Genomic DNA, 24,153 nt, shown 5'->3' on the forward strand with positions numbered 1-24,153 from the left:
GGGCTCCTGCTTCCACATATCTTTTTTCTTCTTATTGGACACACTTGCATCATGATATTTGCCTTGAAACTTGATTGAATAGTTATTTTTTAAAAAAATTAGTAGGCTCATTGTATGGTAGAAATAATGTAAGCAACGCCGAGATGGCTTGAGGAAATGTTTCCGGGATGTTTCCTTGGGCTGAAATAAATGGGAAGGTCTTTAAATTATCTATTGGTCTCTAGGTATCAACAAGATGCTTCCATTGTTTCTAAAGCAGACCATATACACCTTTAGGCAATAGCCTGAGAAGGCACCCTTTATCAATGATGGAACTGGCAGAGGAGAAGCCATGTAGAACTTGCAAGAAACACTGTTTTGTCTGATTGGACTCTGCCACTTATTTCTGTTCATTAAGCTCTGGCATTTCCACATCTTTCATTCAATAATTGGAAAAAGGTGCAATCAAAACCTGAATTTCTGTTCCCTACCTAAATGCTTTAAAACAGGGTTTCAACATTGCTAAAACGGTTGATGTTTAGCTGCTATCTCCATTTCATTGCATGCTTGAAGTGCATTTGTTTAAACAAGCAAACAAAAAGGACTGTATCTCAGGGGCATTTAGCTGAGTTTTGAGATTCTGGATTAGAATATTCTACATTGTAGTGCTAGGCTTCATATAGCAACTGAAACACAAAAGCATATACACACCAACTTTGGTTGTTTTAAAAACGAATCTGCTATGTATATTGTTAATTAAGTTTTAAAACATTTAAACTGTCATGCCCTCTTTCACATTTGTAGTCTGGCAACAGGCTTTGCCTCTTTGAAGTCATTCTCTTTTGATTTAAGCTAATTAATCAGAGTTTAGTTTTAGCCATGATTGTGGCAAAGAACGTGCCAATTTCTCAAGATGCGCCATGGCTCATCTTTTACGAAGCGACTTAACTGTGTAACATAAAGGGCATTAGATGTCTTTCTAATTGGTTTAATCTTAATTGGGTTGACTTCATTGCAGAAATCTCTCCAACGAGATGGCTGTCTCTGCCTTTCATCTTCTACCCCTATATAAACAGGAGATTAAATGTCCCCCCACTCATTTTCTGCAGAAAAACGCCCCTACACCTGCGAGGTTTGCAATAAGTCCTTCAAACGACTTGATCAAGTGACTGCACACAAAATAATACACAGTGAAGATAAACCCTATAAATGCAAGCTTTGTGGAAAGGGATTTGCCCACAGAAATGTTTACAAGAATCACAAGAAGGTAAAAACAAAAACAAAAACAAAAAACACTCTGCTGTTGTTGTTTACAGCTATGCCAGGCTTAGATTTGCAGCTGTTGCTCATTTTAGTGATGGATCAGTGCGCTTTGGCATGCTTAGAAACATGAGCTTCAAATTTTGCAAAATATATTAGCTAGCGTTCCTTTGCGATAGCCTAGATATCTAGATCATAAACGGGTCCTTTGTGATTGTTTCTTTCTTTCTAATCAGTCCAAACTAGTTCAACTGATTGCATACTTGTTTTGATTTTGTTCCTTTAGGAATTTTTTTTTTTAAAAGAGTAACTTCTTAACTATATCTATCTATCATGATGTTGCAGTCATTTTTTCTCTTTGTGGCAGACATTATCAGGAGAGCCGTTAAAGTTTGCACTGACGACATTTCAGTTAGACATGATTTCAGCAACAGAAGAAAACTCTGCCCTCAAAGTACAGAGGGACCTCACATTCAGGCTCCACTAAACGACTCCTGGCTGTGTGATTTAAGCTCCAATCTGCCTGCCCTAATTTTGATAATGCCTGTCATTACTTTTGACCCTGGGTTACGTTTTCAATGGCACGGCTGCACCCTTGACTGATGCCGCTGCTTCAGAATTGCAAGACTGTAAAAAATTATCTGGCTGGTTTCCTGCTTAGTCTTTGAAACCCTATTGCTCCTTCCCTCCACCCGCCCCTTGCGCCAACACTTTGATGAAATAGATATACCAATACTTACACATTTTTCACAGTTTGGCTCATGTTATATGCCATCTGGGAATCTGGCACCGGATCTTTGCACCATCTTTTGTGTTTTCAGCCATAAATCATATGAAAGTAATAATAATAACCAGAATGCTTCTAACAGGGTGAAACAACGATGACTGTTCTTTCTAAGGCAGACAGGATGCATGAGCCCGTTGAAAGACACAAGAGCTTGCATATCAGGACCAGAGCTTACATATGTAATGACCTTTTAAAAATACAACTTACAAACTGGCTACACTGAGAGCAAAGTGAATGAAAGCTATTCTGAGTAGTCAACTTTAAATTAAAAAGAGAGGGAGAGAGAAAGGAGGGGAAAAACATGTCCTGTCCCCCCCAGTAATCTCTGTGTCCTGAAGCATTATTCAGTCAATAAATATTGAAAACCTAGTGTGGACCTTGCCCCTGAAATTGCTTTGAGAGTCATGGAAATATGTCCACATCGGTGTATTTTTATGTATGAGGTGTGAAGATTGAATTAGGGCATTTCCATTTTGGAAAGCTCAAGCAGCAGAGCTGGGATAGGCCCCAGCCTCAGTCTCTGAACCCCTGGGTTTGAAGCTCATTAACAATATTGGACCTAGTAGATCAGGGATGGACTTGCTTCAGTTTGCATGGTATGCTTTTCTTTCTATCTTGCTTGAATACTCCTGGCCCAACAGTGTCCTTTTTCAAAGCTGGGTATCACTGATCTTCGTTGAGTGATCAAGAATATGCATGTTTGCTTAAGAAGTGCCTAGCTTGATTCAAAGCAAGATAAATCAAGTCTACATTTGCAAGCAGGGGTGTCAACGTGAATAAGATATTGAGGGGGCCAAGGTAAGCCCCACCTTGCATAATCGATCACATGATGCGGTACACGCACACCACCCCTCAGATATTTTACTGGGGGGCAAAAGCCCCCTCGTGTCCTAGGAGTTGGCTTCTGTGTTTGCAAGCACTGCTGCAAACAGAAGACTCAAAATGGCCCCCGGCACATTGGCTTGTGGTTCACCAAGGGATTGGGACCCCCTTTCTGCCCATTCCTATGGTAGACCATTGGTCTGAATGAACAGAAACAAGTCTGAGCATATTCAGTGCTAAAAAAAGATAAAAACCTGAATCATGGTTACTAATAAGACTAGTTGACTCAATTTGCATGAATTATACAGATTAAGCAAATGTGTATATTCTGCATAGTTGATTCTGCACCTGTAGTTAGGGTAGAAGGTGGAAAGCTAAGTTGCCTCCAACAACTGGAAATTCTGCCTCTGAGCTATAGACAGGCTCAGAGAATTTTCAGCCCTACTTGTACAGCTTTAAGGGGTGAATCTTTAAAAGACCAAGCAGTGCTCCCTCAAAACCCTTCAATTGTTCCACGTCATTAAAACAGCAAGTAAAAATTGGCATAAACTACACTAAATGAGCTACAGTGGCTGTTACAGAAGCTCATGAATCTCAGCTTTCTTTTTTCTCTTTTAAACCCTTATGGTTTCAAAGATAAGACTGGGAAACATGATAGCAATTTGGGCTGGAAGCTCAGAAACCAGATGGCAAGTGAAAAGGAACTGTAATTCATTCATTTTCTCTAAGTTTACTAAAGTTCTTAGTTTTAAGCTCAGAACTGAAAGATTACAAGTTTTCAAATTTTTAGCATTTGGCGATAATACAGTAATTCTGTAGTAAGAAGCTATCCACGCTAGTGCCTGAGACACAGCAACTGATAGGAAAATACCTGCTAATTATATTGGCTATGGCTATGTACAATTAAATATACCCGTGAGCTGTAGCAGTTAGGGTTCATGCAGTTCATGAGCTGTTTGTGACTGTGGTCCAAAACAGACTGACTTCATACACTTTTCTCGCAGTCTGGCTCCACCACCAAAAGTGAGCTGAGTTGTGGAGAAAAGTTTCTGAAGCAACATATTGCAACTAGGTCAGCTGGGAAGCAGACAAGTTTATCTCATCTCACCTATGTACAACTTTTGTTGCAAAAAGTAGACCCCACCCCTCCCTTTAAAGATGAATGAAGTATTAACCTATGTCTCTCTGTGTGGCTAAAGGAATATGAATGAACCCCAGTACTGTAATTCTATTTTTGCCCTCAAGTCTAATTCACAGAGTGTAGTAAACGGGTCCCTGGGCTGCTGTATTTCAGTCTATATGTGGAGGCTCCCATGTTTGAACCTTCCTTCATAACAATAACAAATCACTAAGTATAGAGAAATAGCATTTCAAGGGCTGGGCAACAATACTCTCCCCCTCATGTCTAGCTTTCTCTATGGAGGTTTTGTTTGGGGGGGGTTATTTTTTTTATGGAAGAGCATTCTGTCACGTGAACCCCCACCTGCCATTTGAAATGGTACTGTCTAGGTGAAGGGTTGACACTACCTCAGGGAAATCTACATCTGAAGTACCCACTTGTAATCTCTTTTTGTGTGCATTTTGTGCTACTCTGAGTAGTGCTTCGTTTGTAAAATATCAGGTGCTGGTTCTGAGTCATATAAACAGCTTTATCTGGAAATCTTCTCTTTAATCTATGGATTTACCTGGAGTAATTGTGCACATTTGTTTTATTTATCTGATTTAGGAAATGTATACACTACTGACCATTTTTAGCAAAATCTCTATAAAGTGGCTTACAAGGTGTCATAAAATGTTACAAAACAGAAATGGGAATACAGTAAAGACGTTATAAAAATCTGTTGAACCTGTTCAACATATTTTGCTGCTTGTTCCTGTGCTTCTCTCAGAAAACAGGTTATATTATAGCAGCCTTCTCTAACCTTTAGATGTTTTAGACCACTACTCCCAATAGTCAGGGATGATGGGGACTGCAGTCCTTTCACATTTGGAGGGCACCTGCTTTGGGGGGATAAATGGGAGGTAAATGCAGGAAGCAAAAGTGTAGTTTAGTGGCCAACATGTTTTGGACCTTGTCAGTGAGTTCTACAAATAAAAATATTTGTATAGTTAACAGAACTGTGCATTAGAGATAAGACCTAGTCAAATGAAGCAATGTTTCTGTGTGGTTTTGAAAAGGGAAAAGCCATAGCTTAGTGACAGAGCATACACAGTTCAGCTCCTGTACTCGGGTTAGCTGAATTGGGAAAGAGCTCCTTTGGTGACTTTGGAGAGGCAGTGCCATTCAGAATATGCCGAATACTGGGCTAGATGAACCATATCAAAGGCCTGCTTAGGAGCAGACATCTCCTGATCCGCAAGCCTGATTTGATCCAGTAGTTACCAAAAATTCCAAAACACATCTAACAAATCATATCAAAGCACCAACTTTGGTGCTTTATTATTCGTCTGCAACAGGCATGGCTTGGTCAGAAGAGCAAAATCCAACTCCTATAACAAAAAACATGTTTTTCAAATTTGATACTGTCAAATATAAATCCATGATAATCTTGTGGTCTTTGCACTGAATTGGTATTAGAGCCATTTCTCTTAAGAATATTTAATGAAAAACAGGACATGGGGATTGTGCCCTCTGGGAGGGTTTTATTATATGCTTTGGGCAGAGGTTGCCTTGACGCCTATGGATAATTTTTTTATGGATACATAATCTGGTGGTGTGCTGGAGCATCAGAACAAACTTGGCTGACTCGAAGTGTGTGTTTGACTGTTTTCCAAGTTTACCCAGTGCTGTAACTGATGTGGTTTAACATAGTCTTTTCACAACAAGGAGTTGATTTCATTTTGAGGTGGCCCAGTTATCCATGTGTAGCATATAAAACACTTGCACTGCAATGGTGCTTATCACCTCAGATCATAAAATGGCTAACAATAGCACCTTGGTTGTACACACTTTCATTATTTCACTTTGTATAGTGCAGGGCTTGTCTACAATGAAGTTTACTGTGTGTCTGCAGCTGTTACCATTCCTATTTAATTTGCACAAACTACAAGACACTACCTTCCAACAACACCAGCCCTGATGCTTTCTCCTTGTAAATGTGGGTTTAGCCATACAGGGATAATCTAATGAACTGGGGGACATTTGCCCTCAAACCGCTTCACTTGGGGTCACAGACTATTTGTCGCAGTGCTTTTGGATAGGTGAATCACCACTTTCTGCTCTTCCCCTTTGCATGACCACTACTTCCCTCGTGCTCTCATTTCCTTTTATGTACATTCTTGTAGCTATTTCTGGCACACTCCTGAACGAAGTGTAGCCTTAAGACATTTCTTAATTTTGCTCCTTCAGATTTGCACAAAACCAGAAAATTACACAAACCAATCACATTAAAAATGGTTTTCCAAACATTTATATTTGGCTGACTATGTGCTTTTGTTTACATTCTGGGCTCAGGGCTCATCCAAATCCTGGGTAAGTCCCATAAAAGGAGGATTCTGGGGAGTGACTTACCTCACTCCAAACTTAGTTTAGCTCAGTCATGTGACCTATTAACCCAATAGAATTTACTTGAGCAGAAGGGTTGGTGTAAGTCAAGGGTGGTATACGCCGACACAGCTGGCAGTAGCCCCACTCCTGAACCAAGTTTGGAAAAAAATTGCCTTGGCTTCCTATCATTTGGATTGCTTTATAAGTGACTAGGTCAGCCACACTCTCTGAGCCTAATCCTACCCCACAGGGTTTTTGCGACAATAACAGGCGGGGAGGCATGTCCGTTACACTGATTTGTGGCGTAGGATAACAAGCTAGTTTTGTACAATAAATGTTTCCAGCTCTGCTTTCCTGATCCGTTGCCCCACCACCCTGGCAGATGCCTTTTATGTTTAACTAGTAACTGTGGAGACATTAGCAGACCCTGAGTAAAGGGGGCATGGGGATGCAAGGCAGAGAGGAAAGCACAGTGTCCCTACAGATTTGCCATAAAAAGAAGTGCTTTATTGAACACTCCACATGCATAAGACAGAGTGTCTAATAAAAACATATGCATTCTAGGCAACTACTCCCAATCAAAACAACTTAAAAACCCTGCTGCATGCAGAGAGGTCAGTTATCTGAGACACCCCTAATGAGACTGGGTGCCTCTACCTGATGCGGGAGAGGGGAATCTCTTTAAGAAACTGGATCTAAAGGCTACCTGTATATACCTTTAAAGGTTTTCTAATATATCAGGCCACAGCTTCACATTACAGATAGGCTTTAGAAGATGCTTGAGATCTTCACAATGGTTTCATGGATCATGTTTCCTCACATATAACATGCTACTCATTTATAATATTTGGGTAGTGGAGGAAGAGGAAGAGGACTATGTGTGTGCTTGGGCATCATAAATTCTTTTTATTTCTTTGAGAGCTGCTTTATATCACTAGGCATGTTGAATTGGTTTAGTACAGAATATGACTAGAATACTTCAGGATAGTTTGCATATTTGATTCCCTAAGAGTTGTGGAAGCGTGGTTGGGCTGTATAAGAGACCTCTGATGATTTCCCATCCTCTGATATGGCATCTTCATTCTGGGCAAGAAGAGCCCAGTCTGGTCTGGAAATCTCCTCTTGATCTGCTCAAGAGCTGGCAGGGTCAATATTGTCATTAACAATAATCAAGAAGGAAGTACAGAGTGAGAATCATTTGCATTTGTAATACTGGGTGTATTTTTTTTTACATCCCTTGTTATTGCATATTTATAATATTGAAAAGGAGCAAAAATAGAATAGAAATTACATGGAGCTGATAAAATCTGAAAGAAAATAAACACTGCTTAGAAATGTAAATTAATAAAACCATTTCCTACTAAATGAATTGCTGTACTGAGCCTCTAATTCTACTGATGTTCCAAACTCTGCATAGCTTCCAAAAGAGTGACCAAATGTATGCAGTTCAACCATCTTTACATTTATTACTATGGACTCTGTCTACTGGTCTACTCTACTATGAGGAACTGTTCGGTCTTCCAGTGTTGTAGAACAAGCTGCTTCACTTATAGCCTAGAAAATATGTGTCTTCAAACAGCAGTCGATCAGCACTGCAAATGGCTTTGGAAATTCTACATGATTTCACTCATATGGGCTTCTGTTAGGAAGAGAAATTAGTCAAAACTCTTGATAAATATAGTTCCTTCAAATGTGAGCACAGTCAACAAAGTTCTGCATGTAGTTAACTGAGAGCCAATTGAAACATTATAGCTCCCATGCGAAGGCTGATTAAAAAGTGTTTATCCTCATGCTTTGTATGCTAGGCATAACATTTAAAAGCCTCTTACACTATGTATTGGCTCAAATTTGTACAAGGGCCAGCAATTGCTTGGGATGTGCATTGCTGCTACTGATGTGAAAACACTGCACATTTTGGTAAATGGAAGGAATGACAAGCTTTTAAATGCTACTCACAATGCTTTTGGGAGTCTGTAACATTTAAAATTGGCCTGATAATTCTTGTAAGGGAGTGACAGTGGTTTTGGTGTTCAGGATAGTGGTTTAGAAAAGCCGATAAAGGGCTGTTAAGTGGCAAAGCAAGAGAAACTCTGCAGCTATTCTGAATGAAACTTAAGGGCTTGTTTACATGATCTGGAAATAGGGTGACCAGATGCCAATGAAGACAAGATTCCTGCACCTTTTAACAGTGGCATAGGAGAGGGAATTTCAGCAGGTCTAGAGTGCAAACTACACATGCTGAAATTCATTTTTCTAAAGGTGTAGTCCTGCCATCTTTTGCATCTGGATACCATATAAGGAAAGCAGAGTTGATACAGCTAGCTGAATTAACCATTCTTCGTGCAGGAAATAAATCCCAGTGATATAGTCATACTTTCAGGTTCAAGGTCTACAGTTTCCCCGCTTTATTCTTTGCACAAGAGACAAGGCAAGTCCAAATACTTCTGATTATCTGGGGGTACTTTCTATGCTCTCAGTTTGATGTAGCTTCTGATCAGATTAAAAGAAATCAGAAGGTAAATCTATTTAAGATGTTCAAAAAGCCAGATAGCTGATCACCTAAGCAAGCCCCAAGTGTGTTTTTTAAATGAGGGCGGGGGATTTTTCACTCATGCATGGTGCCAGATTAACAGCCCTAGAGACTGAAGCCTTCTATTTATCCACAGAACAGGTACAGCACAGTCAGCAGCCATGCAAGCTTTCCCACAGCAAAGTATCAACCAAATGTCTCAACCCTGTTCTGGAGGAACCACCTGTTGAGGTGAGAAGGTAGTTCAGTCTCTTTATGTCCAGACTTGATTTGGCTTTTCTGTAGCAACTGCTGTTAAAGAGCCACACCAATAGCCCTAACAAGGATGTGGACTTTGGAGAAAAGCATCCCGCCTTTTGTGTAGGCCACATCCATTAAAAAAAAATGGTGTTAACTGATAACACAATATTTTGTTCTATGCAATGGAGGAACAACTTTGAAAATATGGCTCAATGATTTTTCTGGATGAAGAGTTTTCACATCACCTGCCATAGATTATCAGAAAACAACAACAGGGGAGCATGGTCATTTTAGTTTCTTCTGCCTCCTGATTATTGTGAAGAGGCTGACAAAACAAATCCTATGCTTCTCAGCAGGAAATTATGCTGCTGTACATGCAGAAGGCATGCCATTTCTGGTTAAAAGGGGGAAAGGAAAGGTTTCTTCTGTCCCCCACTGCTGGTTTCAACCTTCTCTTTCACAATGAAAGCTTGAGAAGGAGATGGAAGACTGTTGAGGCCATGCTTCACTCATTTGCTTGAGCTCTCTTGGGAAAACCTAAAGCAACTCAAGTCCCCCTTCCCCGCTGAGCGTTTTCCAGAATTGTTTATGGAGGGTGGGGGGTGAATACAAAGTGAAGAACCATGTTGTGGTTTTTAACTTGTTTTATTTTTAAAATTTATATCCTGACCTTCCTCCCAAAGGAGCTCAGGGTGGGGAAATGGTGTGGGAAGTAGTTCCAGATGCACTTGCCTTTCCTTTCTGTCCTTCTGCAGCTAGTCTAGAATGCATATCTGTAATGGGGAAAAGGCAACAGTTACTTTGCAGCAAAACCTATGGGCAGATGGTGCATTATATATGAAAGATATTTCCATGCCTTGTTCTACAGTAGCAATCTATTATCAATCACAATTCCTATGATCTTCCAGGGGCTTCTCTTTGAAGGTGTTCTTAGTGCATTAAGTGAGAACAGCAAGGCACATAATGTTTCTAGTGGCTGTTCTCTAGCTATGAAATATCTCCCTCCTTAAAGTTTGTCAAAGTCCAGAGGCAATGTTAAACTTCTTTTATTTAAGAGATACTTATTGTGATAGTTTAGCTCCATATTTTAATCTGTATTTTTTTTGTACAGTGGTACCTCTGGTTAAGTACTTAATTCGTTCCGGAGGTCTGTTCTTAACCTGAAACTGTTCTTAACCTGAGGTACCACTTTAACTAATGGGGCCTCCTGCTGACGCCGTGCCGCTGACACCAGTGGCGTAGCGTGGGTTGTCAGCACCTGGGGCAAGGCAAGTAATTTGCACCCCCTAACCCGGTAGGGGCAGAGAGCTGCGAGTGCGAGCGCGCCCCCCCAGATGTTGCACCTGGTGCGGCCTGCCCCCCTGCACCCCCCACACTACGCCACTGGCTGACACGCAATTTCTGGTCTCATCCTGGACCAAAGTTCTTAACCCGAGGTACTGCTTCTGGGTTAGTGGAGTCTGTAACCCGAAGTGTTTGTAACCTGAGGTGTTTGTAACCCAAGGTACCACTATAGTCATATACAATCCAGATTACAGTGATGTGCTCTATGTGTGCCTTGCTCTGCAGATCCTGGAGAATCTTCATGGGGTGCAAAACTACTTTGGATTCATTTGCACTTGTTTCCAGTTGGTTTCTGAACACAATGAAAAGTCCTGGTCCTAACCTACAAAGACTTAAATGGTTTGGGGGCAGGATATTTGAAGGGCTGTCTTGTTCCATGTAATGCTGTCTGTCAACTGAGCTCAGTACTGGAGGCCCTGTGTCTCACCAGTTTCAGAAGCATAAAAGCCAAGCAGCGCCTTTTGTTGTTGTTGCAGCATCTGCATTGTGGGCCTCCTCTCCCTAGAGAGGAAGTTCAGTTGGCCTCCTCTCTCTTAAGCTTTAGGTGCCTTCCTAAGACTTAAAAAAATTTATCAAGCTTTTAATGTGGCTTAGAGCTTTGTCTCCCTGTTTCACCGCTGAATTGTTTTATATTTCTCTTGGTGTTATTGTATGGAACTGATTTTATTCATTTTGAACTGCTGTTTTTTGTGAGCTGATTTGAGTTTGTTTTATAAATAAAAGCCAGGTATATATATTTTTAATAAATAAAGTAGATATATCCAGATACACAAGTGTAAACATAATAACAGCAACAAGCCCAGGACACAACTCATGCTTGTTCAATTCACTGATGGCCTTTTCATTGGGTTGTATCCAATGGTCCTCTTCCAGTTACGGAAGGGCTTTTGCATCCATGAACAGAAAGCAAGGGAGGCAATTTTCACTACTTCTTCATCCTGCAGCTCCCAGTTCCCTTAAATTCTGTTCTGGAGGATTACACTCTCTAGCCAGTGTAAGAAGTATTGCAGGGTGCAGCAGGTGAAGAGGAAATCGGTGAAAATTGTCTATCCCCATTCCATTATTAGGCCTTCACTTTCAGGAATTGAAAGACCCCTTCTCCTCCAATAGATACAACCCATCAATTTTTATGTAGCTGAATTTTTCTGAAGGAACTCTGTGATACTGCAAAACTGCTTCATTTTTCGAAGAATTTCAGAAATTCAGGTGGTGTTTTGGCTTCATATTTTTATAATAAATTATGTCTGAAAAAGCTTGTTGATTGGGTAAATGTGTAAGTGAGGCAAACATGAAGGAAAGCAGCTTATTCTAGTAGGGCAAGAAGTTCTTGCTTGAGGTGTATGTTAACCTTGGTCAACTTCAGAAATCCCTGGGAGGATATCGGTGAAAGTGACTACAAAACTTTAGTGTAATGCAGTCCTTACAGGTTCTGGTACTGGTCTAAGTCAAGAGCAATGCCTTTAAATAATTTTGCATTTTACATTTAATGGAATTTTACAACTCTCCCACCCCGCCCTCTGTCTGGATACATAGAATTTGTGTTGCGTATTCATTTTTACCTTAAGCAAAATACTGCTTTTGAATATAAATTTGTGTAGAAGCCATGCACACTGAACTATAATGAAACAATTCTCACTGTCCTCCCAGTTAACAGAAATCTAGTGACTTTTGGTTAAAGTAAGTACAGTTCTAGATCTACCGAAGAGCATTAAACAACAACAAACCTCTTTCTTGTATCTGGAAATGAGAGAAAATTAAAAACACAGAAATATCTTAACAACCTGATTATTCCAGTGTATTATACATTTTCCAGGAGGAAATCCAAGAAGATGTATGGGGGGGTGTCCTTTCAGGCTTTATGTTTTATTTATGATTTGAAGCTTATTTCAGCTACAAAACACTTCAAATGTGGCAACAAAAAAATCTACTCACCAAAATTTTGATACTACTGATCTCAGTTTCAAAATAATAAACAAGGTTGAACTGAGAGACAGGATTTGAGTTCTAACTTCATTTTTAAGCTTCAGAAAAATAGAGCTAAGCAGCTGGCAGAAAAGTAGGCTGAAATTAAGTGGGGAAATGTCATTCTTTTATGTTGGGCATCTGAACCACACAAAAAAATCTGGAGTGCGGTTTTTATCTCTATGGCCACGTTTATATGTACATTTCTCTGTTTGGTGTTCATCTGCTTGACACCACCCAAACATAAGCTTCTCCGTCACAGGAGCATGTGGTTTTAAGCCTTTGTTGCTTTTTTGGTGAACCAAGGCAATATCTCTTCTGAACTCAGCCAGCAAGGTTAGCCACAATTATTGTAATGACTTCTAATTGATCTCTCTGAGCCTTTCCCCTTTAAATACGTTGTCTTTCATCTACAGACCCATTCTGAGGAGAGACCATTTCAATGTGAGGAATGCAAAGCACTGTTCCGAACGCCATTCTCTCTGCAAAGACACCTCCTAATACATAACAGTAAGTGTTAATGTAGAAGATCCAGAAGTTCCCACATATCACTGCTGTATTGTAATCTGAGAAAGTAATTGCACTGTTAGTTTAGAAGACTGTCTGGTGTAGGTTAGTATCAGAGTCTTTTCACTAAATGCACACAGGGGGGAGAGGAGGGATGGAGAGGGAGATTTAGAATTTAAAACTCTAACCATGACTAGTAAAGTGGCATGTAGTTTATCAATAAACTAGTGATGCATTGTATCTTTGGCAGGGAACAGAGTCTTTGTCTGTTTGATTCAATAGAAAAATGATCTTTAATTTACCATTAGGCTGAGAGCTACAGAAAGACAAATGTGTTTATTATTTAACAAACATCCCTGGGTGGTGAGTCCTTCTGTCAATGTGGGAAATATGAATGAGTTCTTCAGAAGATATAATCCTGCTTCAATGCTCAAAATTGACGTGCCTGTTTTCTCAGCTCTTCCATCTACTCCTTACCCAGGAATAGCCAAATTTGTACAGCACACTTTGTCTCTCTTGTATAAAACTCCAGTGGTGACTATCCTGCCCCTCCTGACCTTACTGCTTAGTACCATTCACCAGTAAATCCTGCCCATTTTGTAATGAGCTTCCCTTTTTTCAAGATATGTCATTGGCAGACAATGGTCAGTAAACTCCTAATGACCATAATTCTTGTGGTGAATGGTGGTATATGATACACATGCAGCCTAGGACATTCACCCTAGGAATGTGGATCTCTACAGAGTGTGATGTATATTCCAATTCAGTCCTTTGTGCTGCCTGTGATTAGCATAGGGAAGGGGCATAGGTCAGATGGTTTGATCCCTGAAGTCTCCAGGTAGGCAGGAAAAGCTCCTGCCTGAAACCCTGGAGAGCTGCTGCCAGCCAGAGTGGAAAATATTGAACTAGATGGACCAATGGTATGGCTTGGGATAAGGCAGTTTCCTGTGTTCCTGTGTTAGCGCACATGAAGGAATATAATTGTATTCGTGGATATTTGAGGGTGATATAGAAGGTGAAGTCATTGCGGAAGAATTAAAGTCCTTATGCAGAAATTTACCTCATGATTCAAATATCACCTGTGTCCTGAACTTGGTTGCCTTAGTCGTAAGTTAGCTCCTCAAGAATGGTAGCCTCAGATGATCTGCCTTAAAGAATTGCGGGAAGGATTACAACCTGATACATAAAGCATCGTGAACACTTTAAAAGCATTATATAAATGCTAAGTTTTATTATTGTAACTTGATACATTTTGTATGTGATGTTGCTCTCCACATGCCTGTGTTACAAGGCAAGTTTTAGCCAATAATAATAATAATAATAATAATAATAATAATAATAATAATAATAATTCATACCCTGCCCTTCTGGCTGGGTTTCCCCAGCCACTCTGAGAGGCTTACAGCATATATAAAAACAGCTAGAGTACTGCAGTATCCCATGTGAATTTGGGGGTCTGTTCAACAAACAAAAACATTTCAGTACCATTCCCCACTGCTACTACTAAGAAGCAATTCAAAGGAAACTAAAAGTGGTGGCTGTGAAAGTCAAAGAATTCCCTATAGACTTCAAAATCTGTTTCTCCACCTTGAAATCCATTAGGTATTTTTTAAATCGCCTTGATGCCTGATCATCTTGATCGTTGTTCCTCTGGTGCCCAAGCATGCGAGTTGAGATTTTGTTTGTGTATCTTTTGTATGACTCATAGAAGACCTGAGATTCTTAGATAATCCTTTGAGACTCAAAGGTGACGTGTACAGAAATGAAGAAAATGTGCCATGTTTGTACAGCATAATTGTGCTTGTAACAAGTTTCTGAAGGTATTGAATGATTCTTGTTTACTAGGCTGACCTTGTATGGAGTAAGCAAAATCCTGTAAAATTTCAAACACTACCCTGGTCTAATATTGTGCTGAAGCAGTTAATTATTCATTCACTTCAAAATTTTATAGCCTTTGTATCTCTATAAAAAAAATTAAATGTCTAATGCCCAACTGTCAATAAAACAAAACCAACATAATACTATGTAATACAATAAACTGATCTGTAGAAAACACAACTTGAAAAAAGAGACAGTGCACGTATTTTTGTAAACTAAGAAATCTTTAATAACAATATATTTTTAAAAATACCATGCAATACAATAAAATTAGTATATCTGCTTGCTTGCATTTTATGTTTTGTTGTATTCACAATAGTATGTGGCTGTCTGCAGCTTGCATTAATTTTTGTGAGTTTACTTTTTTCAGTGGTTTCAGAATGGTCAAGCAGGCCCAAATATATAAATGGTGATGACCAACACTTCCTATCTATGTTTTTAGCTGTTTCTATTTTAGCTGTAAGCCGCCTTAACTTTTTCATTGCTGAGAAATGTGCAAATTCGTCTTCATTTGAGTAATTTGTAGAATAGGAAAATACCTTCAAGATACACCTGGAATGCACACCGAGTGTAGATTTCTAAAGTGGATGCCTGAAAAATGTGCTTTCTTAGACATCTCTCAAGGAACTGTAGCAGGAGGATTATACAGTCGTAACTTGGTTCTCAAATGGAATCGGTTCAGGAAGTCTGTTTGACTTCCAAAAACATTTGAAAACCAAACATTTGAAAACCAATTGAGTGCTTCCTGCACTTAATCAGAAGCTGCGGAAGCCACGTCGGACGTTCGGCTTCCAAAAAAAAGTTCATAAACCGAAACACTCACTTCTGGGTTTGTGATGCTTGGGAGCCAAAACGTTTAGTCACAAGGTGTTCAAATACCAAGCTAAGACTGTATGCCGCATGAAGTTAGGATACTTTTAGAAACAGTAGTTTTATAAACACCCCTTAGTATGATAGTGGAAGTTAAGCTAAGTCTACTACTAACATAGCTTTATTCCCTTTTCCCCTCTGCAAGGTGAAAGAACCTTTAAGTGTGATCACTGTGATGCAACATTCAAAAGGAAGGACACATTGAATGTTCACATACAAGTAGTTCATGATGGCCATAAGAAATACAAATGTGATTTGTGTGACAAAGCCTTTGTGACACCGTCTGTGCTTAAGAGTCATAAAAAAGTAAGTATAACCCGTAGCTTGTAAAAACTGAGATCATTGTAATAGGTTAAATTCGTTCAGTGTGTACTATGCTTACCTCTGAATATAGAGATAATGGAATTTATTTTAAAGTAAATACTTTCAGCTGCGGATTGTCCATACCAACAGAATAATAAATACTTATGAAAAGTGATAGCATATGCAAATATTATAATTAAGGTAGCTATAAACACAGTTTTCAAAAGCAAGCAATGAAGACCTTCAAGCTTATTAGTGTGGTCCAATCTTATTTATGAATCAGTGGAGCTGTTTTAAGACTCCCCAACAATCTCTGTTCCTTTGACTGCGACTTACTACAATTTTTTTCTCATATCTCACTCTCATTCCTTATTCTGATAACAATAGGATTTTTCATTAGCTTCAGAGAGAAATCTATGCAAGAACTTGTATTATTTTAATTGATTGGTTTGGGAAACATTGCAAATGTGGATGTGGACAAATACCCAGAAGGGTATGAAAAGCTGGAATAAATCATTCTTTCAACATTTCTTCTTCCATTGCCTTTGTATACCTGCTGACAGCTATTGAAAAAGCCCAATGACTCAAAGTACATAGCTTCTTGGGGAAAATGCTAAACTTTTCCCTTCTTTGTTAAGCCATTGCACGTTGTATGACCTCTTAGGGCCAAGGCTGTGGTCTTGAGTTTGGAGTATTGATGGGTTTGTATTTGTCTTCACTTTGATTTCATTATTGTTTTGTGCTGTTGCATTTGATAAGATGAGCTATGTCAACACTCTCTCCACCTCACTCTGTAAGTCCTGACTTTCGATGAACAGAGTAAATATTGACATTGTTTATCCACTAGGGATGCAGGAGTTAGTGGCAGGATTTGTTAGGATTAAAAGAAGTCTCTAGAAGGTCATATCCTCTGTCACCTTACCTAACTGGCAGGTAGAGTTATGGTTTTGATTAAACTCTTAACAGTTTTGTAATGGAAAAAAGTTAACTATATTGATTTTTAAAATAAAATAAAATCCTGAACTAGTAGGCAGAAGCCTAAACCTTCGTTTAGAGGATATTTTTTCTTACAGTTGTATCCATGGAGAGATCAGGAATATATGTAGAGTTTTTGCCCTCTCATTCTTCTTCATTGGTTCTTACTGTGGAAAGAATTGGAAGTGACTGAACTGGAAAATCCTGCATTCGAACAAACGCAGTCTGCCTGAACTTTGCAAGACAGCACCCATTTGAGTGGCCAGAAGCACCCAGTGTCTGCACTGTGATGTCCTTGGCTTTGATTTTTATTTATTAGAGCTTTTCTAATCAGCCCTTCAGACTCTTTCCAAATAAAAAGGTGCCAAATCTAGTTTGTGGGGCACGAGTGTTCCATAATCATGAGTGCAGTCACTGAGAAGGCCTTTGCTCTTGTTCCAGACAGCTGAGTTTCCACCCTAGGTGGCGATGTCCTTCTGATCTATAGGAGTGGGCAGGGTAGTAAGGGAGGAGGCAATTCATACAGTATACTGGACCTAAGCTGTTTTAAAGGGAATCCCGAGAGTGTGGTATTGCTCTCCCCTCACAGTTGTCACTCAGCAGTGGTGGCCTCTTTTACTTCTCACCACTTTATTTCACTGGCAGTGGCTGTTGGAGTCTTAAATATATAACTGAGTTGGTAGAACATGAGTCTTTTAATCTCAGGGTCGTGGGTTCAAGCCTCACATTGGGCAAAAAGATTCCTTTGCATTAGATGCCCCTCACAGTCCCTTCCAGCTATACAATTCTATGATTCTATGGTGTCACCTGGGCAAGCTATATTTTGGTGTCATCAAAAAACCTTAAGTTTCCTATTTAAATCAATCAACTTAAATGTCCTTGCCATAATTATTCCCATTGTATTTTACTGTGGCTAGGTCCAGCATTCCATCTCATATTCACTAAAATTCCAAAATGTTCTTTTAAACAAGATTGCTGGATTAAGTCCCTTTGCAATGAACATAAGCTGCAGTCAAAGTTGTGTAAAAAATGTACTTTCTCATTACTATCTAGTCGCAATGAATCTTTCTAGTAGTCATCTTTCTCACAATAGTTTTCGTAATGCTCAAAATCTTCTTTTCCAGCTATAGTAAAAGTGTTTTGTGGGTCAAAGTCTCTTTAACAATTTTATTGAACAATAGCATTAGTAGAACTGGACACAAACAGAAGTTTTAAGTGAACTTAAGGTTATCATTAAGAAATCAAGCCAGTGTTTGCTATAAAAGCTGTAGTGCAAATATGGAAGTAACAAGGACCTTTTTCTTCTGCCGCAAGCAGTTTCAAGAACCATAATTGAATTTTTATGAGCCAAACCATTTGAGAAATAAAAAACAAATTTGGCCTGTAGTTAAGTTAGATAACCTGGTTTGTTTTGCAATGAGTAGCAGTATTCATTCAGGCATTTTGTGGTGTTGTCCTAAAGAGTAATTGTAATCTTAAAGTGTAACCATTATTAAACTCCTAAAACCTGAGTTTGATATTATAGTGTGATATGTAATGGAAGCTGAAGAAATTAGACTCTTGGAGCAATAATAATAATAAACATTATTAATTTATGTTTTCTTTCGCAGCTAAGTTAACTCTTTCTTTTTTCCCTCCTTCCCCCTTCTTCCTGGTAGACTCACACGGGCGAGAAAGAGAAAATCTGTCCATACTGTGGACAGAAGTTTGCAAGCAATGGAACACTGAGAGTACATATTCGAAGTCATACAGGTACAACACTACTTTGTAAGAAACGAATAACATTTCCTAGGCACTTGAATTGCACCATTTCATAGTGTAGACTTGCCTTTTTTTATTGAAGGACAGTTGCCATAACTCCCCTGTAAAAATCACTGGTGCCGAAATTTGGAATTAGTGCTTAAAAAATGAAATCTAATAGGATAATCGTTATAGAGAACCCTAACTTCTACTCACCATACTTTAATATTTTCACAATACAGTTTGCAGTGCATGTGCTCCTGGAATTTTACTTTAACCCTTTAGTTACTCTTTGCCAAAGGAACCAATCAGTTTAAACATTCACATTTGAAACCATGCAAACACCAACCATGCTTTAAGAAACATCTATGTAGTTTATTCCCTTGTTCAACATATCTTTCTCACTCGTGGTTGGGTGCTCATTTCTGATTTAGCTAGTTGACTTTTGGCCACTGTTTCTCTTGAATGTCAGGCAAAAGCGTTTTTTCCTGTGTAAAAGTTCTTTGCAAGGAACAGCTACATGGGCCCTTCTGTTTTAGACCTGCATTATGCATGTTGCTGCTGCTGCCTGTTCTTCTCCTTGTGTTGCAGCCCACAGTGGCTGTGTGTCACTCAGCTGTAGTAAGCAAGGTACATGTTGTGATGCATGACACTGTGGCATGTGTGGTTGGAAAACAACACCATATTACACATACTGATGCACATTGATGTTGCACTAACATTCAGAGATACTTTAAAATCTCAAAATTCTGGAAAACGTCTGCCCTAGTCTGTGTTGTTGTTGTTGTTGTTGTTGTTGTTGTTGTTGTTGTTGTTGTTATGTGGCTCGAAACAGAACTGATGATGATGACAACAACAACAAAACAACAACAACAGTAATAGGGCAATAAAATATCAGAATTTAAAAACTTCCCTGAACACGGCTGCCTTCGGATGTCTTCTAAAAATCAAATAGTTGTTTATTTCCTTGACATCTGATGGGAAGGCATTCCACAGGGCGGGCGCCACTACTGAGAAGGCTCTCTGCCTGGTTGAATTTGTAACTCTTCAAGGAAATGATGAATTACTGAGTGGCTAAAAGTTGGAAGATTCGTGACATACAAAAGAATGTATTTGTTTAACAACCGTTATATACTGCTTGATTCTTACAATACTTCTAAGTGGTTTACAAGAAATATTAAAATGATCAGTAAAAATAGTTCCTCAAGGTTATTATTATTATTATTTACTTGCCCTTCCTCCTCAGGTCCCAGGGTGGGTTACAACAATTAAAATACAACATTAAAAGACAGTATTGTAAAAAAAAAACTTAGTCACAAAAAATAACGAGGGATAAAAATTTTAATCTGTCCACTTTCTCCATACGGTGCATCATTTTATATAGGCCTCCTCTTATTCATCTTTTCTCTAAACTAAAATGCATCAATTGTTGCAACTTTTTCTCATAAGGGAGTTGCTGCATACCCTTGAACATTTTGGTTGTCCTTTTCTGATCTTTCTCCAACTCCACAATATCCTTTTCTTTAGGTGAGGTGACCAGAACTGTATATAGTATTCCAAATGTGATTGCACCATAGATTTGTATGGTGGCATTTTGATATTTGCAGTTTGCCTTTCAGCTCCCTTCCTAATGATCCCTAACATGAAATTCGCCTTTTTCACTACTGCCACACACTAGTCCCAGCTCCAGTTTCCTACTTGTAGATTTTGCTGGCAATCCCTCAGTGCCATCGTGTTCTTACAACTGGCTGTACGTGTCTCTGTCACCTATTATGAAGTAGTTCTACTTATCTATAGATCTGACAGTACATCGAAGACACAAATTTTGAAAACAAAGTGGATGCCCTAGAGCATTCTGTTTACCACAGACTACGTATTCGAGTAATTGGCAAGCTGCTGAGTGTTTTTGTGATGTTTGGTTTCCAACTTAAAAGGGTGAGGATTGGTGTTTGACATGCAAAGCGCTTGTTAACAAATAGTCTTCTTATGACATTCTGTTCGGTTTTGCATAAACAAATTTGGCTTGCAGGAAGATGACAGAACATGTGCACTTAATCACTTGGCTTCCTAATATGTTTGATAAGTCTTAATCACTTCCATCTCTCACGGCCACCTGTTAAGATTAAAGCTGTTTACTTGTTTGGTCCTGTTTGTAATTCTGACTGTAACCAGGGCTGAATACTGATTATTCCAATGAAAATTTAGATTGTGTTGCTGAAACAGAATCTACTTCTTGGAAAGGGCTGAAATTGTAGTTCCTCACTGGAGGGTAAGGACTCAGCAGATGGTACAGAATCCTTGTTTGCTGGTCACTGTGATGCAGGCAAATAATCCTGGGACAAAAGTTTTGTAAGAGGATATTATCTGACCCTCTGTATGTAGCTGCACATTAACACATTTGCGGTATAGGAAGCTAGTAACATTGTACTAAATGGTGGACCCCGGTATGATCCATCAGGGCAGTAGCATCTTCATATTTCTTAATACCTAATTTAGACCTTAAAAAATGTCATGACTGATGTAGGATTAAGTTTCATATCTCCAGAATAAAGTGCAGCGAATTATTTGTTGACAGTCCCGAGATTTGAGCATTGCACCAAACATGTGGGTGTTGTGCTTTCATCTTGCCCTCCTGTTTTAACCTTTTCTACTTGTGCGCAGTGAGGGACAGGGCAGAGCAGTGTTTCTCACCTGCTTTCCCAGAGCCAAACATTGCTGCCAATTATTGAGAGGGGGGAGGGTTCAGTTGTGGGAAGCTCAAAGTGGGCACAGCAGTGGAGCCAATCTGATGTTCCTCTCCTCTTGATGATGCTTTGTGGTAGGAAGCTGGCTAGCAATGCTTTGCAGTCTGCACCATCCTGTCAACAACTGGGTGTCTGCCTGTGCAACATTTACAGTATAACCCTTGAAAGCCGTCACCGTAAAGAAATTTAAGAAAATTTGATCTTGGAGGACAATAGACAAGCAAATTCTGCCCATCCATATTGGGGGACAGACACTAGATCTGAGTGTGATTGGGAAATGTCCATAACATAGCCCCAAGAATTCATGGTCATTTGTCAGCATGTACTGGTCTAGTAAATCTTGTTACTAATGACAACCATGTTCTTCTCAGAGATTAGCACACATTCTCTGCAAGGCAGGAAAACTAAGCATGTTCAACCTCTATTATTTGATGTGTGGTTAGATGGCAGTCCACAAGTATCTCTGTTTCTCCCATCCTCCTCCACCATTTCACTTGGAATTCTAATTTGTCTACACTTTCGGTTCTCTGGAAGGCTCTTCCTTGCTCGATGTGCAGCAATGTGATCTGCTTATACGTTTAGCTTTTTATTAAACTTTCAGGTTTGAAAGTAAATCTGTGATTGACCACTGTGCAAAAAGAATGCTGGACTATGAGGGCCTTTGGTCTGATCAACAGGCTTGTTCCTACACTCTTGGTCTTTGCTAAAGGGGAAAGCCTTGTGCAAGGACATTAAATCTAGTAGAAGCTTTTAGAAAATGTATTCTGTTTATATTCAGAATAAAGGTAGACGATTGCATGTTTGCATGCTTATCACAGAATCCGCGCACATAAAATTGAAACATTAGGGAGAAGGTTTGGTTAGGATCCTTTACTCTGGCACCATAATTTTCCGTGGGCAGAGCATTTTTTACATTAGGGAATTCACATGGAATACGTCTCTCACTGCACCATGACTTTTGCAAACATATCCTGATGAGATCCATATGCAGCTGAGGCTGCAATCCTATGCTTGTTTACCAGAGAGTAAGCTCCACTGAACACACTTGAACTTAATTCTCGGTAAACATATGTCGGATTAGGTTGTGGTTTTGTAAAAGGGGCTAACATCCATTTTGTCCCCAGGCCACCATACAGCTATCTTCAGGTTTGCTCATTATAGAGTGGTTTGGCCCAGTATTAATTTGTAGAGTAGTAGAAGGCTGTGACCTTAAAGCAGACATACTCAACGTGTGACCCATTAAGCCAAACGGATCCCTCCATCCACATATGTCGACCCAGCTGCAGCTCAGTTAAATGTATTTTTTTCCTTGGGATTGCAAAAATGAGGGCTGTCGAGCCCACAGCAGGACAGAGGTGGCATATTGTGTTCCACTTCATGGGTCCCAACTAAAGCAGGCCTGGCTTAAAGAAACACATCAGTAAACTAATTGCCATCGAAATGGTTGCAGAATATTACATTCTGTATCACCTCTCTTTGTTACTGTAACAGCAGATTGGCTTCCTAGATATTGTAAGAAGAAGAAGAAGAGTTTGGATTTGATATCCCGCCTTTCACTCCCCTTCAGGAGTCTCAAAGCGGCTAACATTCTCCTTTCCCTTCCTCCCCCACAACAAACACTCTGAGAGGTGAGTGGGGCTGAGAGACTTCAAAGAAGTGTGACTAGCCCAAGGTCACCCAGGAGCTGCTTGTGGAGGAGCAGAGACGCGAACCCAGTTCACCAGATTACCAGTCTACCGCTCTTAACCACTACACCACACTGTAACTGTTCCTTGGGATTCCTGTCAAGGGTATAACTCCAATGAACTGGCCTAAATGTTTCAGCGTGTGGCAAATGGCCCGAATCTTTCAGCAGTGGAGCCAGAGAACCAGGCAGAGGGCCTTCTTGGTAGTGGTGCCCTCCCTTCAGATGTCAAGGAAATAAACAACTATCTTACTTTTGGAAGACATCTGAAGGCAGCCCTGTTTAGGGAAGTTTTCAATGTTTGATGTTTTATTATGTTTGAATATATGCTGTGAGCCACCCAGAGTGGCTGGGGAAACCCAGCCAGACAGGCAGAGTATAAATAAAATTATTATTATTATTATTATTATTATTATTATTATTATTATTATTATTATTTATTATTGGAGTAATAACCGTGAGCAGTGATGCACTGAGATATAAGAGCATAGATATAAGGAAGGACAGGGTCATGGATGGCTTTGAAGAGGCTTGAGCTGGATTCAGCAGTAGAAATGAAGTAGCATTGGTGTATTAGGAGGACCTTAATTCATATATTTCCAAACAATCCTTATGTTTAACATGTTTTAGTAAGGAAAGCGAAATTTAATATTTTGTTATTTCTAGCCTAGGTCTTGTTTACAAGAGGGGGTTCTTATAAGCAGTTGCTCCCCAACACACTTTAATCTCAGAGTTGTTTGCACAATTCAGGGTCTATCCCAGAGGCAAATTAATTGAGTTCAAAGTGAAGAAAGCAACAACAACAAAAAGGAACCCTTGACTCACCTTGCTGATAAGTAATTGTGTAAACAATAAAGGAGTTGTTATCCTGGTTAGGTAGAGATTGTTTCTCATAGAGAAACAAAGTGAATTGTGAATGACCCAAGATAATCTGCAAGGGGTTATGACCGAAGAAGTCTGAAATCCCCTGTTTTTCTGATGAACAAACTTGAGATTGAACTCTTCAAAACTCAGTTAGCTATCTTAGATATGTACTTTGCA

At 39.5% G+C, this 24,153-nt stretch overlaps 1 protein-coding gene across 3 annotated transcripts in view; it reads left to right on the forward strand.

Annotated features, from left to right (window-relative positions):
• Positions 1-24,153, forward strand: part of PRDM5 (PR/SET domain 5) — an 84,593-nt gene that overhangs the window by 34,643 nt on the left and 25,797 nt on the right. Inside the window, exons 10-14 of one of the 3 annotated variants that reach the window (XM_083571307.1) lie at positions 1,089-1,246; positions 9,007-9,096; positions 12,828-12,921; positions 15,812-15,972; positions 18,603-18,696. In XM_083571307.1, coding sequence (XP_083427433.1) covers positions 1,089-1,246; positions 9,007-9,096; positions 12,828-12,921; positions 15,812-15,972; positions 18,603-18,696 — 597 coding nt within the window. Of the gene's footprint in view, positions 1-1,088; positions 1,247-9,001; positions 9,097-12,827; positions 12,922-15,811; positions 15,973-18,602; positions 18,697-24,153 lie in introns of all 3 variants that reach the window. The other 2 variants (XM_083571308.1, XM_083571309.1) reach the window with 2 other exon arrangements.

Source organism: Podarcis filfolensis, assembly GCF_964270895.1.
Source record: "Podarcis filfolensis genome assembly, chromosome: 9".
Classification (NCBI taxonomy): domain Eukaryota; kingdom Metazoa; phylum Chordata; class Lepidosauria; order Squamata; family Lacertidae; genus Podarcis; species Podarcis filfolensis.